This window comes from Danio rerio, chromosome 13, assembly GCF_049306965.1.
Source record: "Danio rerio strain Tuebingen ecotype United States chromosome 13, GRCz12tu, whole genome shotgun sequence".
NCBI lineage: Eukaryota > Metazoa > Chordata > Actinopteri > Cypriniformes > Danionidae > Danio > Danio rerio.
In genome coordinates, this window is record NC_133188.1 from 14,262,568 (window position 1) to 14,277,500 (window position 14,933).

At 34.6% G+C, this 14,933-nt stretch overlaps 1 protein-coding gene across 20 annotated transcripts in view; it reads left to right on the forward strand.

Annotated features, from left to right (window-relative positions):
- The window catches only part of slc4a11 (solute carrier family 4 member 11), a 176,500-nt gene that overhangs the window by 108,650 nt on the left and 52,917 nt on the right, over nucleotides 1–14,933 (forward strand). For 19 of the 20 annotated variants that reach the window (XM_073919600.1, XM_073919605.1, XM_068212856.1 and 16 more), the window contains 2 exons: nucleotides 5,596–5,719; nucleotides 8,677–8,886. In XM_073919600.1, coding sequence (XP_073775701.1) covers nucleotides 5,596–5,719; nucleotides 8,677–8,886 — 334 coding nt within the window. Of the gene's footprint in view, nucleotides 1–5,595; nucleotides 5,720–8,676; nucleotides 8,891–14,933 lie in introns of all 20 variants that reach the window. The other variant, NM_001159828.1, reaches the window with a different exon arrangement.

The following is a 14,933-nucleotide window of genomic DNA, read 5'->3' on the forward strand; positions in this document are numbered from 1 at the left end:
TTTTATGGGCAAGAAAGGGAAACAAGTGGCTTTGCTGGATGACCCACGGCAGCTCTGAGACTTTACATGTATAGTAAATAAAACAGAGTACTTAAATGTGCTTAATGCACGGCCGCGAGGTTACCAAAGTCCTTACAGAGCGGCATGACAGCTCTAGCAGGATTCAGATGAGTGTATCCTAAGGCTCTCCGCTTTTTTGAAATATCTGGAAAGTCTCTTTTGTCCTCAGTATGTGGGCCACGAGCAGGTGTTATTATCAGTATTAGCAAGACCAATAGGAGGTGTAAGGTCTCGGTATAAGGCTTATTATTAATGTATACACACAAAAAAGTGAAACTACTGTGTCTTTAATTTAAAAGACACATAGTTTACCCCTTTTTTAAGATTTAATATTAATATTATGGTTCTTCTGTATGTGCCAGTTTAGGTTCAGTTCAAAACACAGTTTAGATTTATTTTTTATAATGTGTTCAAAAGTGTTATTTTGGGGGCGTGTACACAGGTCGCTGTTTTAGGGGCGTGTTGCTTCACATGAAAATAAGTTTCGACTTCCCGCCCAACGTAACAAGGGGGCGGAGCCAAGAGCTCCCCCGCTCTGTGTTTGGCAAAAGACAGGCAGACAAAGAGAAGCCACATGAGTGAGAGAAACAGCATTCAGCCGTACATGTACAACTCAGATACAGACCAAGCAGAGGCTACAAAATCATTTGTGTCTTTGTATAGTTTTACAGCCAAATGATACAGGAAACTCCTAGTTTAAAGTTCCGAGCTTGTATATTGAGACTAATAACCACACACACTGAATTAACTTTGTCTGAGGCACCAGATGCTCCGCTCAGAGGTGCGACACAACACCAGACACGCACATTCGCATGTTATTTAATATCAAACTATTCAGATGGCGCTCTTTGGCGTGGCGTAAATATGAAGTGTCCCGAATCGTGGCTGAGTGCCGCGGACAGCCACCAGCTGGAAGCGCTGTTGTGTTTAGTTAAGATCACAGGTGGCTTCTGTGACTGCAGAAATAACGACTGAAGTTTGAGGTAGATGCAATGAAAAGTACAAGTTTGCAAACCTACTGTACCTACAAACAAACTAACTTACAAACAATAATTCCGATTAAAGCGATCATGTGGTGAATGTTGATCTTGTGTTGAGCCCAATGAGCCTTACATATAAAAATAGAGCAAGGGTGTTCCTTTAGTGTCATAGCTTTGACTCTCACGCTGAAAATGGCGGACAAGAAACAACAAACTGAAGGTATGGTGAAGCGCAGCTGTCAATCAATACTGATGGGCAGAGGGACCAAGTTGCGGTCGATGTAAAAACAGCTATAATTGGTCCACCGTTTTTATGTTGTTAAATTGAAAAAAAGGACTGTGTGTGTTTATATCACCCCGATATGACGGTCTATAAACTCTACCTACACTCGTCTGTCCAAACAGCTTGAAGTAGATTTTTCACAGTAGGTGCCCTTTAAAGTACGTTTTATATTGGACTAAGTGAAAAAATATGGTTTTTGCCTTAATAAAAAACAAACAAATAGAAAAATTTAAAAGCATTACTTCACCTCAAAAGAGTAAACCAGAAACGTCACCTAAGTCAAAACTATAATTGGGGAGACATTTATAAATTTAGCTGCAACAAATGACAGGAGATTACTAAGATTGGTTCAAAGCAAAAATATTTTTTGATGTAAGGTTTAAAATAAAAATAAAAAACTTAAATAAATATAAATCTACCTTGAACCAAAGACAAAATTATAATTAATGAAAAATATTTTTACTTTGTGTTAATGAAATTTGTTTTCCTGACCACATCAAATATATTTAATTTAGATTAATTACACTTTAAAGTTTGAACCAAAGCTGAATGATACTTTGAGAAAATCTAAAGATTTTAGCAGTAACATATTACAATATATTTTTTTTAAGTACACATGAAATCAAAACTAGCCATATTGGTTTTGTAAGCTCTTTTAGTATGCCCCAAAATTTTAGTATGTAAAATGTTTCAGCATGCCAAAAAGATTTTAGTATGGTTTGTGTTTATGCAAGTGAGAAAAGTGTGATCCTAATCAACAAGAGAAGGCATCAATATTGGAGCATACACCATACTAATCAAGCAACTGTTTATTGCTGGTTTATTGCACGCAGCTAATATCAATAATCTCAATAATAATCAAAAATCATTAATTAAATTAAATTATTTAAAGATGAGTAATAATGATTACATGAATAAAAGAGATAATGAAACCCCAAGCAATTCGATATAAGTTAATACAACTTCAGAGACATACCATCATTTTCTTCTTCAAAGATTGGGGAGCCCGTAGCAGTCACATTGGAAAACCAACACTTGTGTCCGAGAATGCCAGGCGATGTGCACTTATCTCACAGCTGAGCTTCTAATTTTTTAGCAAGAAAGCCTCACATTTATAGCCGAAATTTGGGTGCTGGCCAAAGGTCGGCCTATGAGTTAAGAGAGAAGAATGAGCCCGCTCTCTTTCTCAACTAGCTGTATATTATTTTTGATTGCACAAATTTATGGTTAGTAGATTTAGCATGATTATCATAGAGTCAATATTCTACCTCCTAAAATTTGGAGAAGGTTAATCTTAAGGTCATGAGACCATTCTCTGATCATTTGGTCATGCTTGAGGGTCAATATTTTCCCTCTTGAAACTTCGAGAAATATGAAAAGTTAACCTTAACCTTTTAACTGCCTCACCAATAAAAAAAAATTGGATAGCATTTCTTAACTCCTAATGTTGCTAATAACACATTCTCAATGCATTTTTTAACACATCCCATAATTTCTAAAATATCAACTTCTACCAAATGGTTGATATGTTGTTTATGGTAAAAGTAGTGGAATTAATGCATATACTATGCATATCTGAAAAATATAAAGTGTTAGCTCAATTTACTTTTAAAAAATATTCAAAATAAAACATTTTTAAATACTAAGAGGCCCTATCATACACCTGGCGCAAGGTGCGACGCAATTGTTGTTTGCTAGTTTCAGCTTGGCGCAAGAGTCGTTTTGACATTTTGCGCCACGCTGTTTAAATAGCAAATGCATTTGCGCTCATATGTGCCGCACATAGGCATTCTAGTCTAAAAAAGGAGGAATATTGAGGCACACTGCTGGTGCATTGCTATATTGAGAAACTGTAATAGACTGTTCTATAGACCAGAACAAAGCCAGTCCAACGCAAAGTGCGTTAGTTGTGCACCTCACTTACACATTGCTTAATACAGACAGGATGTACAGCAATACGCAAATATCTTTACTTATGAAAAATAATTAAAATATTAAGGATATATATAGGATACAATAAGGATATATATAGGATATAAATATAAAGGATTAAAATATGACAAACATGTTATTTTCTAGCATACATAAATATAAAAACCATACCTTTATGCCTTCTTCTTCTCTGGTGGCTTTTTCCGTTTATTCATAACAATTTGCTTTTGCATAATGTTATTATTATTAGCAGTATTATTTTTTATATCCATATTTATATTTGTTTTATTAAAAACAAGCTTAGATTTGCCCCCCTGTCAGGTTTTAGACCACAGCATGTGTATTAAGATATAACTTAGTTTTTTTAACACATTTTGTTATTATTGTTCATTTATTTGTTTGCTGGAAATTAGAACTGAATTTATAAATAGTTTTGAAAAAAATCTTTGCGCTTAACAAACAAAATTAATTATTTATTGGCTAATGGATGTCTGTGCGTACAAGAAGTTTCCCTATCCACGATGAGGAGGCTCATCTCTCATTCTCATGCTGTAGATGCTCTGTTTAACTGTTTTCCGTTTTTCCACTTACAAAGTCCATCATGTAAATAGCAAATGCGCTATAACGCGACGCAGCTGACTTAAAGAGAATGGGAAATGAGACTCTGATTGGTTTATTCTCAAAACACACCTATAACTCATTAAGAAAATAAGCTCAACCCTTTTAGACCATGTGCCACAGCGCAAAGTGGATTTTTTAAAATCCTTAAAATAGTAAAAGTGGATTCTGACACGCCCTTAATGCTTTTGCACCCTGCGCTTTGCACTTTGCGTATGGATCGTCAAAATCGAGCCCTAAATAATCTTTAATTTTTGGACTATGCCATAAAATATTTTTAGGTTCTCATTTACAAGCTTTCTGTTTTTTTCTTTTCTTTTTTTTCTCAGTAAAACCAAAATCAAGTATAGTAGTGCAACAGGATTATGTTTGTTTGATTTTCTTGTAAGCCAACAATGCTGAATGTGTAAACCATTATTTAAAACAGTCAGTCTTCGAATGATTTTAACATTCATTATTTAAAACACTTAACACATGGTCAAATGTTTAGTAGAGCGGACAGTCAAATGGTTAAGGCCATGAAACACCTCTCTGGTTGTTAGCTAGCTCTCTACAACTCACATGGTTATCCACTGAAGCTAAGCAGGGCTGCGCCTGATCAGTACCTGGATTGGGGACCACATGGGAAACTAGGATACTGCAGGAAGTGGTGCTAGTGAGGCCAGCAGGGGTCCTATTTCCCCATGAGTGCCGTCTTTCAGATGAGACGTTAAACCGAGGTCCTGACTCTCTGTGGTCGTTAAAAATCTTAGGATCTCCTTCGAAAAGAGTAGGGATTTAACCCTGGCATCCTGGCCAAGTTTGCCCACTGACCTCTGTCCATCATGGCCTCCTAGCAATCCCCATATCATAATTGGCTTCATCACTCTGTCTCCTCTTCACCAATCAGCTGGTGTGTGGTCTGGTGCAATATGGCTGCCATCGCGTCATTCAGGTGGATGCTGCACACTGGTAGTGGATGAGGCGATTTCCCAATGTGTAAAGCACTTTGAGTGCCGAGAAAAGCACTATATAAATGTAAGAAATTATTATTTTAATTATTATTTGGTCATTCGTGGCATTGGGCATGGCTAACATACTTAACCACGCCCCTCCAACTTTCAGCTTTGACTGATATCACAATAAACAGAAAAAGTGAGGAGGAAATGCCTGCTTTACTACATCCAATTAGCTTGCAGTGGAAAAAACAAGCCTGTTTTATCATTAAGTATTTAGTTTCTCTAGGAACTGTGTCAAAATACAAAAAAAAAAAAAAAAAGAAATTGCAGTTTGTGGTTAATTCTAAAGTGTAACTTTTTAAGGTGGATTTTAAATAAATTGGATGAGGAACAAAGTATTTAAATTGTGTTCCTTATACCGACCTTTATGGTAATATTTGATTAATTTCACTTACTATATATAAAATGACTCAGTCAAGAGCACTAAGTGGATCTTTTCTTTTTAATATGGTTAATTGAGTTGATAATAACCTCAGACTTGTGCGCATTTTTATAACTTTATACCCGTTTATGGGTTTGCCCATCGTCCCACAAGCAGATCTTCCTTTGACACCCCTGTTCAAGAGCTTTCTGTAATCCCATTAGACCTCAACCAATGGATTTGTTAATGTGTTTGCTGTACTCCTGTTACATATTGAATTAATCTGATACTGTGCCAGGTACATCAAAGCCCTGTTGTAAATCGTAAGAGGATTTATGATGATTTATGAACTCTCTGTGACAGCTGTAATGTGAAGAACCTGCAGAGGCGGCACGTGTGTATCTCACGTCTGGATCGGCCGCAGAACTGGGGGGAAAACTGCGCTGAGGTCCGTTACGTCATCCTCATCCTGGCACCTTCAAAGATGGTAATGGCCTCATTAATGTGCATAAAATGTATCGGGTGTGAGGACATTAGCTCAGGTTTATGTGAAAGAAATGGCTTTAATTGCAAATATTTGCTTAGTGTAAGATCTGGAGGGAAAAGATGTTACACAAAAGTGTGTATGAAATAGTTTCAGTTGCTTTTAAAGGTGTTTTTAATATACATTAACCTGAACAAAACGTATTTATTATAGAGTTAGGAGTAGGGTTTAGTTTAAGATTAAATACATGTAATTAGTCTTAATTTACTATATGTGTAACATGAACACTGTAAATTTTAAGGGTGTTAAATAATTGAATATTAATTAATGAAATTTATGTTGTTTGTTCTGTTTTCTAAAGACTCTTTAGAATGTATTGTTTTATTGTTATTTGCAGAATCTGTTTGAATAATTTTGAGGTTATATTATATTATATTATATTATATTATATTATATTATATTATATTATATTATATTATATTATATTATATTATATATTATGGCGACGCAGTGGCGCAGTAGGTAGTGCTGTCTCCTCAAAGCAAGACAGCAAGAAGGTCGCTGGTTCGAGCCTCGGCTGGGTCAGATGGCTTTTCTGTGTAGAGTTTGCTTTCGCATGGATTTCCTTCGGTGCTCCAGTTTCCTCCACAGTTTAAAGACATGTGATGGTGAATTGGATGTTCCTCAGAGATGGGTTGCAGCTGGAAGGGCATCCGCTGCTTAAAACGTGCTGTATAAGTTGGCGGTTTATTCCACTGTGGCAACCCTGGATTAATTAAGGGACTAAGCTAAAAAGAAAATGAATAATAAAAATAAAAAGTTAAGTTAGGTTAAGTTATATTATATTATATTATATTATATTATATTATATTATATTATATTATATTATATTATATTGTATTATATTAAAATGTATTATATTATATATTTAAATAAAGCATAGATTATAACCAAATTATATTTTATTGTAACTAAAAATATTAATTTAAATAGCATGTTAATTTAGAAAAGAACATCGTTTTATCATGTTACACTTTTTTCACACAGTGTAAATGAATGTTTAGAATATATGTATGTATGTATATTCTAAACAATGGAGTGATAGTAAAATTGATAAATTAAAATAAGATTAATTTGCATTGTTTTTTTTTAACCTCATTTGACAACTTAATAATTGATTAATGTAATAATTGACTAATCAAACAGTTAATTTGTTTTTTTTAAGACACACAAACTAATTTCGTCCTCATATATAGGTTAATTGTTGTATTGCTTCAGCTGTCAGTGACTACGTTTACATGGACATCAGTAATCAAATTATTTGCATTCATTTGAATAAGATGATAATATGATTAAGGTGTTTACATTAAGGTGTTTGTGAATATTCCTTTCATGATCCCGTTTTACATGGTATAGCACATAATTCGATTAACGTCATTGCGTCACCACGCTATCCACATTACCTATGAAGTTTTATGTCATTTTGGATGTTTCATTTTTAATTTATCGACTTTAACTGCAGTTTGCCACTTTAACTTTCATTCAGGATTGTGGTGTTTACATGTCTATACTGCACTTCAATAATATGAATAAAATTGACATACTCCACATGTCTTAATTCCATTTATGTTTAGTTCCATTATGACTTTAGTCGGATTAAGGTCATTGCTGTTTACATGGTAGACTCTTAATCAGAGTATTGTCTTAATCATCATATTAAAATCAGATTATGGGTGTCCATGTAAACATACTCAGTAAGATCAACTGGATAACACAAAAATACTGAAAACACACACCTTCACTCATAACCCAACAGGCTAAACCCAGCAACAAACTGTCTATGCACTTTGAAAAATATGGAAATGGTTTATCAGAGTCTTGCAGGGCAAAACTTGAGTAAAAAGTCAGTGTTTGTTCTGTTTAAATGCTTTGATATATATAGAGGCATCTGAAATATTAATGCGATATTATTCAAGGCAGGCTCAGACACACTAATACCATCATATTTAAGTCTTAAAGTCCTGGTCCTGTGTTTTTCGCTCCCCTTCCAGTCTAACCGTAAAGGCTTTGGGGCCCTCGGCTCCATCCAAGACTATTCTGTGTATCTCTTTGTGTCTGTGTTTACATCATAAATCTGTGTGTTTGTGTGTATGTGTTTACATCTGTTTACATCTAATCACTCTCTTTCTCTCTCTCAATTCTCTCTCTCGCTCTCTCTCTTTCTCTGTCCTCTGTAGTTCACCATGCAATATAGATAACTTTTTTTGCTTGGTAATTCTGAGCTTTTAAAAAGAAAGAAATGGCCTCACACACAAACAAGCATCTTCTCATTTCATTAAAAGCTGGATTGTCATACAGGCACGTGCAGATACTCTTGATCCTCTTTTCTTGCCATGTGTTCAAAACAAGAGAATGACATGAACGTTATGTAACTTAAATGGATATAAAACCTAAGATGATAAAGCAAAAATCATGAATGTCAAGGACAGGGCAAACATGGACCATGTAAAAAAATTATTAAAAAATACAGATTATTTGAGGACATTTTGCCATAGAATTCTTGAGTTAAAATGAAATAGACATTTAAATAGACTAATATCTGGAAACATTTAGAATTGTTTATGATTTTGAAAGAGGGCTTTTCTGCTCACTAAGATTTATTGGAGCAAAATGCAATGCAGCGGTAATATTGTCCAATACTTTTGAAAGTAAACCTAATTTTAAACAAAAGGAATATGTGTCTTCAGTGTCAAATAATCCTCCATAAATTAGTAATAAGACTATTATTTTAGTCTTAAAAATCTGCATGTACTTTTAATAAACAGAATATTGTTGTGTTTGTACTCCTACATTTTTCATTGCTATCATCAGTATAATTCTCATTCACAGACCTTAATATCCATAAATAATTAATGACCACCAAATATAACAGGCTTCATGTTTGATCTGTGTTTTTTCAGAAAAGCACTAAGACAGCGATGGAGCTGGGCAGGACGTTTGCCAGCATGTTCTCCGACATCTCCTTCAGACAGAAGCTGCTAGAGAGTAAAACTCAAGAGGAGTTCAAAGAGGCGCTGGTCATCCAGAGGTACCACCTGACTGCTGCCAAGCGTAAAACCACGGCTGTGGAGGGCGAAGAGACAGACCCACACAGTCAAAAACCACTGAAGGTGTGTGCGCATCGCAGCGTGAGCAGCGATGCTTGAGGTTCACTTGTAAAGGTCTTGAAGGGATAGTGCATCCAAAAATGAAAACTGAGGCAATAATGGCACTGGTGCTTTGTTCCAATACCATATGCTTTTATATTTTTTAAGGGAGACATTTTAATTTGAAGTCCATTAATTAGCAGTGAACAGTGGCCAGCATCAAACCTTTTTTTATAGATGAATTTAAAAAAATTCATTTAACTTATTTAAGAAGAGTTTTAAAAAGTTACTGTCTTTCCAGGATTTTATAAAATAACAAATTAGATTTTTGTGACTAAAAAGACTGATTTTGAGGCAAGTTTTTTCAAATTGTGTGGCATTTCTTTTATAGTATTGCTGTAAAAAATACATAAATTTACACATTAATTTATTATTAATTTTTAACCTGAAGAATCGTTGATTTCTTCAATTTACATAAATGAAACGCAGAGAAAAGTCAAGATACACAGTAAAAAGTATCTGTTAATTAACAGTTTCTATATTTTGTGAATTCACAAGTGTTTTCTCTTTATTTATTGAAGTTTCGGTTTGTATTGGTATTGCAATTTACAGAATAATCTGATTGTTGTGATGGACGCAATAGGTTTACATAGTTAGAATAAAATTTAGATTGCATTTTTTATTCTTGTGAGCTGGAGTGAACTGTGGCTAATCAACATATATAATGAATTAACTGTTATTTCTGGATTGATTATTAATAACCAACATATTACATTTATTTTAGAATAATAAACTGTTAGCATTAGGGGAAAAGAGCACTTTTTTTAAAGTATAAAAAAGTACAAACAAAAAATCATATACAATGTTTGTAAAACAAAGATATAAATAGAAGTAAAGGCGAGGAAAAAAAAATATTTTTATTGGATTTATTAGCCCCCCTAATAAATTTGTATACTTTTCCAAATATTTGCCAAATACTTTCACTGTTTGCTAGTATATGTTTTTTTCTGGGGAAAGTCATATTTCTTTTTTATTTATTTGTTTGCCAGAATAAAAACATTTTTTAACTTAAAAAAAAAACCTAATTTATAAGGTCAAAATTATTAACCACACAAATTTTATTTAATTCATTCATTCATTCATTTATTCAATCATTCTTTCGTTCATTTCTTTATTCGTTCCTTCCTTCGTTCGTTTGCTCATTCATTCATTCATTCATTCATTCATCTTCAAAACAAACCATTACTATCAAATGACTTGTCTAATGTCTAATAACCCTAACTTGCCTAGTTAACCTAATTAAACTCGTTAAGTCTTTAAATTGGTGGTTGGAGCCCCGGTTGGGTGAGTTGGCATTTCTGTGTGGAGTTTGCATGTTCTCCCCGTGTTCGCGTGGGTTTCCCCTGGGTGCTCTTGTTTCTCACACAGTTCAAAAACATGCGCTATAGGTGAATTGAATAAGCTAAATTGGCCGAAATGTTTATGGGTGTTTCCCAGTACTGGGTTGCGGCTGGAAGGGCATCCGCTGCATAAAACGTATGCTGGATAAGTTGGCGGTTCATTCCTCTGTGGAGACCCCTGATTAATAAAGTGACTAAACCAAAAGAAAACGAATGAAGGAATGAAGTCTTTATGATGCACTTTAAGCTGAAAACCAGTATCTTGCAAAATAACTGAGAGGAGTCTGTCTGCAGACCTGGTGCAGTGCAATCTGAGCTGCATCCAATGCTTTTTAATGCGCTCACATAACCCCACCTCTAACCCTACCCGTCACAGTGACGTCACTCACTCCATTGATTGCATTGTGTCTGACATTGCATCGCTGAGTGATGCAATCTCAGCTTGCATCATAAAGGCTGCATCCAGATACTATTGATATAACTAGTAAAACATTATGTATTGTCATCATAGCAAAGAAGTTATTATTAGTTCTTAGAAATGTATTACTAAAATTATGTTTTAAAATATATTTAAAAAAATTTCTCTCTGTAAACCTGCAATTTAGGAAATATTTGAAAAAGAATTCAAAATGTCACAGGAGTGCTTATAATATAAGCCCTTTTCCACATACAGACCTTTTCGGAAAATTACAGGCAGTTTTCTGGACAGGTCTGTATGTGTGAACAGGCCCTTTTTGAAAATATTGGTAAATTAGTTCTGGCAGTTTTCGGAAAGAGTAGTTGTAACATAATTAGTAATTTGTTAGAATGCTGTGCTGTGCTGAACGCAGAAGGAAAATTGCCGGAAAGAGCGTGTTTACGTTTACAACACGCTGACGTAAGACGTCTACTCTAGCCAATCAGAACATTCAGCCGCATTCACATCTGCGCTTTTATTTTTTATGAAAATATTTTTCCAGGCACATTTTGCTGCTAGATGTTAGCCAGATAATGTTTCTTTGTTCATTATTAATGCTAACTGTGTAAAAAGTTATAGATAAAATGCTTATGATAAGCCGTTGTTTGTTTACCTTTAAGTTCTGCTTCCTTCAGTTGCTTGACGCGTGTGCACACACATATATTCTGAACATCTCGACATGCGAAAGTGTTCCTCTATATGTTTTCATTGTTGTTCACAGTACTTATCTATCCACAGAGTTTGTAATGTTGTCAAATGTTTACAAATACAAGTGCAGCTGTTTAGAGGTCATTTCTGGTTTATGATGTCAGAATTTACCGGTATTTTGGGATGGATGTATGAATGGTCTTTTCCTGAAAAATTCCGTACAGTCCTTTGAACAGCACTTTTTTTGAATATACCTGTAAAATCATTCTAGAATTTTTTTATGTACCGGTATCACTGTGAGAAAGGGGCTATTGTCTACAACTGTTTTAAAAGTACACCGAAAAAACGGTGGCTGTAAAATTAGGTTTTAATTTAATTACGTTCTATTTTTGTAATTAATAAGTAATACATCAAATACACACAGCTGCTTTACTGCCCTCCATTGTAAAATGAATGGCTAAAGCTTTATCACTTGTTTTTTGTCAGATAGCGGAAAGCCAGCTAACAGTCAAGGTCAGGATTTTTTTTGAGTAATGCATTTTTTTTTTCCACCAAACCACTGTTTGAATGGAATCATTCTTTCATACATTTGCATCTCTTTAAACGCTTAATCCTGGCCTTTATACAGACTTTGTGGTCTGAAAAAATGAAGAGCATATACCATTGGAACAATACCAACGTGATTAAATAACATCGGAATTTTCATTTTTGTGTGAATCATCCCTTTATCGTGATTGTTTGCATCTCTTCTGTCTTCAGCCCTCGTCCGCCAATCTCTCTCTCTCTCTTTCTTTTTCCCCTTCGCCCTTTGCTGTTTGACTTTCACTCCAGTGATTAAGTTCTACTGAGCATGTAGCAGCTAATGAGAATTTATCTTGTTTGTTACTCCGCTTTGACGCACACACACAAACGTCCCATTCGGCATATGTGAGCATTAGACCACCCTGGCTGAGGTTAGCCGCCTGTAAAAGCCCTCTGTTTTCTTCTCCGTAAAGACAACAGCGGCGGCCCAAATAGTTGTGTGTGTTTTTTTGGTTTTGTTTTTTTGCATTTTTCACTCCATCACACATCTGAGGAATGGTAACCAGGTGGAGAGGATCATTGCTAAGTGTGTGTGTGTGTGTGTGTGTGTGTGGGTGTGAGGTCTGTGTGTACCTTGTATTCATCACATTGAGAGCACCAAGTGTTCTCATTATACAAATATAGAAATAATATAGCATTTATACTGTATATAATAATGTAAAATAATATATTATCACTGAAAAAACACTTTCAAGCAGTACTTCATTCAATTAAAAAAATGGATCTTTCATTTCAGTTTATTATTATTTGTTTTATTTTTCAATTAATATATTTTAAGTAAAAAAAATAGGTAAATATCAATGTTTTTGATTAATAGCGCAACTAAGAAATATTTATTTAAACCATTGTACAATTTTCTGGTGATTCACATGAAAGCTCAATATGCTTTGTACTTTCATGGACTTAAAAAAATATATTGTTTAAGGCAAAAAAAATTATTTTTCATTGCCTTGAGTGATTATAATTTAGGTGTAAAACCATTACCCTAATTGTTTTAATTAGATGAATGAACATTTTACGGGAATTGTTGTTTTGAACCTAAAGAGAATTTAAATTAATTGACTTTCTTCAACAAGACAAACATGCTTTGTACCAGGTTTAAAAAAAAATGTTCTCATGGAGAACAAATATTGTTTAAGGCAAATTATTTATTTTTCATTGGGTCAAGTGATAAAATTTAGACAACATAGACTCATTCTGAAAATGAGACATACGTTTCTGGAGATCACGAATTATGTAGTCAGGGCTTTGTATCTCTACATTGCATCTTTAAAACGAATGCTACGAATGCTGACCGCTTACTTCCATGTGGATGGTTTTTGCTCACCATGTACATCATTGGACTTAAGATGCAGAGAGCTGTTGACCACAACGATAGGGTTTGAGTCCAGTGAAGAACACTTTCAGGAAGCGGGTAACCCAAAAATAGTAAATAACTGGGTCAGGATGTGGTAAAATCTGAAAAGTGGTAAAAATCAGACGAGGGCTTTTCTTTTTAGGGATTATTTTTTAAAATTGTTGTTTTGGTTTAGGGAAGTGGTTTATTGGGTTAATCAGTGCTTTTGAAAACACTGTTGGTTGGGTTTAGGGAAGGAGGAGGTTGGGGGGATTGGTTGGTCAGTCAGTCACTTAGTCAGTCAAACAGTCAGTTGACAGCGGCCTCTGGTTGATTTAAGCAAGAAGAACAGGCTTAAATGGCACTCATGAGGGAAATTTTAGATCTCAAATGCATACACAACGGCCTGGTGAATTTGTGAAAATAAAAAATGTAGCTCCTGGGACGTATTTGCGGCTTTCTAGAAATGTATATAGAGGTACGTTTTCAGAATGAGTCTGAGTTGAATTTAGATGTGAACATTTACACCTGCCAAATGCGGGTAGATTTCATCAGTGGCGGGTTAGACAGCCTCTCCTACTAGGCTATTTTACTGGTTGAAAATAATTTTGTAATGGTAGTTTTCCTAAAAGCAGGGTTTGACAATAAGGATGGTCCAATATGCATTCAAATGTGATCTTAGAATAAAGAAGCAGCACGATAGTGTTCGTGCGAGCAAGAAGAAGCAGGTGAATACTGAATGAGAGGATAATCACTCACGCACACAGGTGATGTGATGCCCGCGACTTTTTAAAAAGCATGCAAGCCCCTGTTTCCTTGCGCGAAGCAGCCTTGCCTGGAAATGCAACTGCTGCAGTTCTCTTTGAAAAAAACTGGACAAAAAGTGACGCTCGTGCACCCACAGTCAAAAGTCACACTCAAGAATTCTTGATGTTTTTAAAAATGTCTTTTTGCAACCAACAGCAGTTGCCACTTCCGGTTTAACCATTGTTTGAACAGATTATTATTGACCTAACCATATGCATGCAATATAAGTGTTCATTATCACTCACAGTATGTTTTTCACCTGCTTTTTTTTGCAGTTGTTTCTTTTTAATGTTTAATTATCATTTTTTTGCAACAACATTGCGTTAATAGGAGATTAACTCTCCATTAATGTGTAGTTAACTGGTAATCTGAGAGACCTAGCCATTATTTAAGATATATGGCAATAATTTTTTTTTTTAATTTTTATAAAAAAGTGTGTATACAGCTATATTTAGCTTGTTTTGACACATTATTTAAAAATTGTGGATATGAAGTCATTATTTATTTTTGGTATTGTCAGAGAAAATGTTGATAGAATTTGAGAAAATACATATTTAGTGTTGAGCCCTTAAAAGTCATGTAAAATTAAATTAATTGCAATTCGACACTATAAAAGCACAACCCATTTGCTCATGCTCTTGTAGCAATCTCATACACAACACAAAAAAATTGAATGAATGAGGAGGCATGTGGTTTTATTAATGGTTCATAAATCACACAGAATGAAGTTTTTCAAAACTGTGTTGAATGAAAAAAAGTGTTGAATGTTGAATGTTTTCTGTGAGAGCAGTATACGTTATACACACTATATAATATACACCGTATGAGGGTATTTTACAGT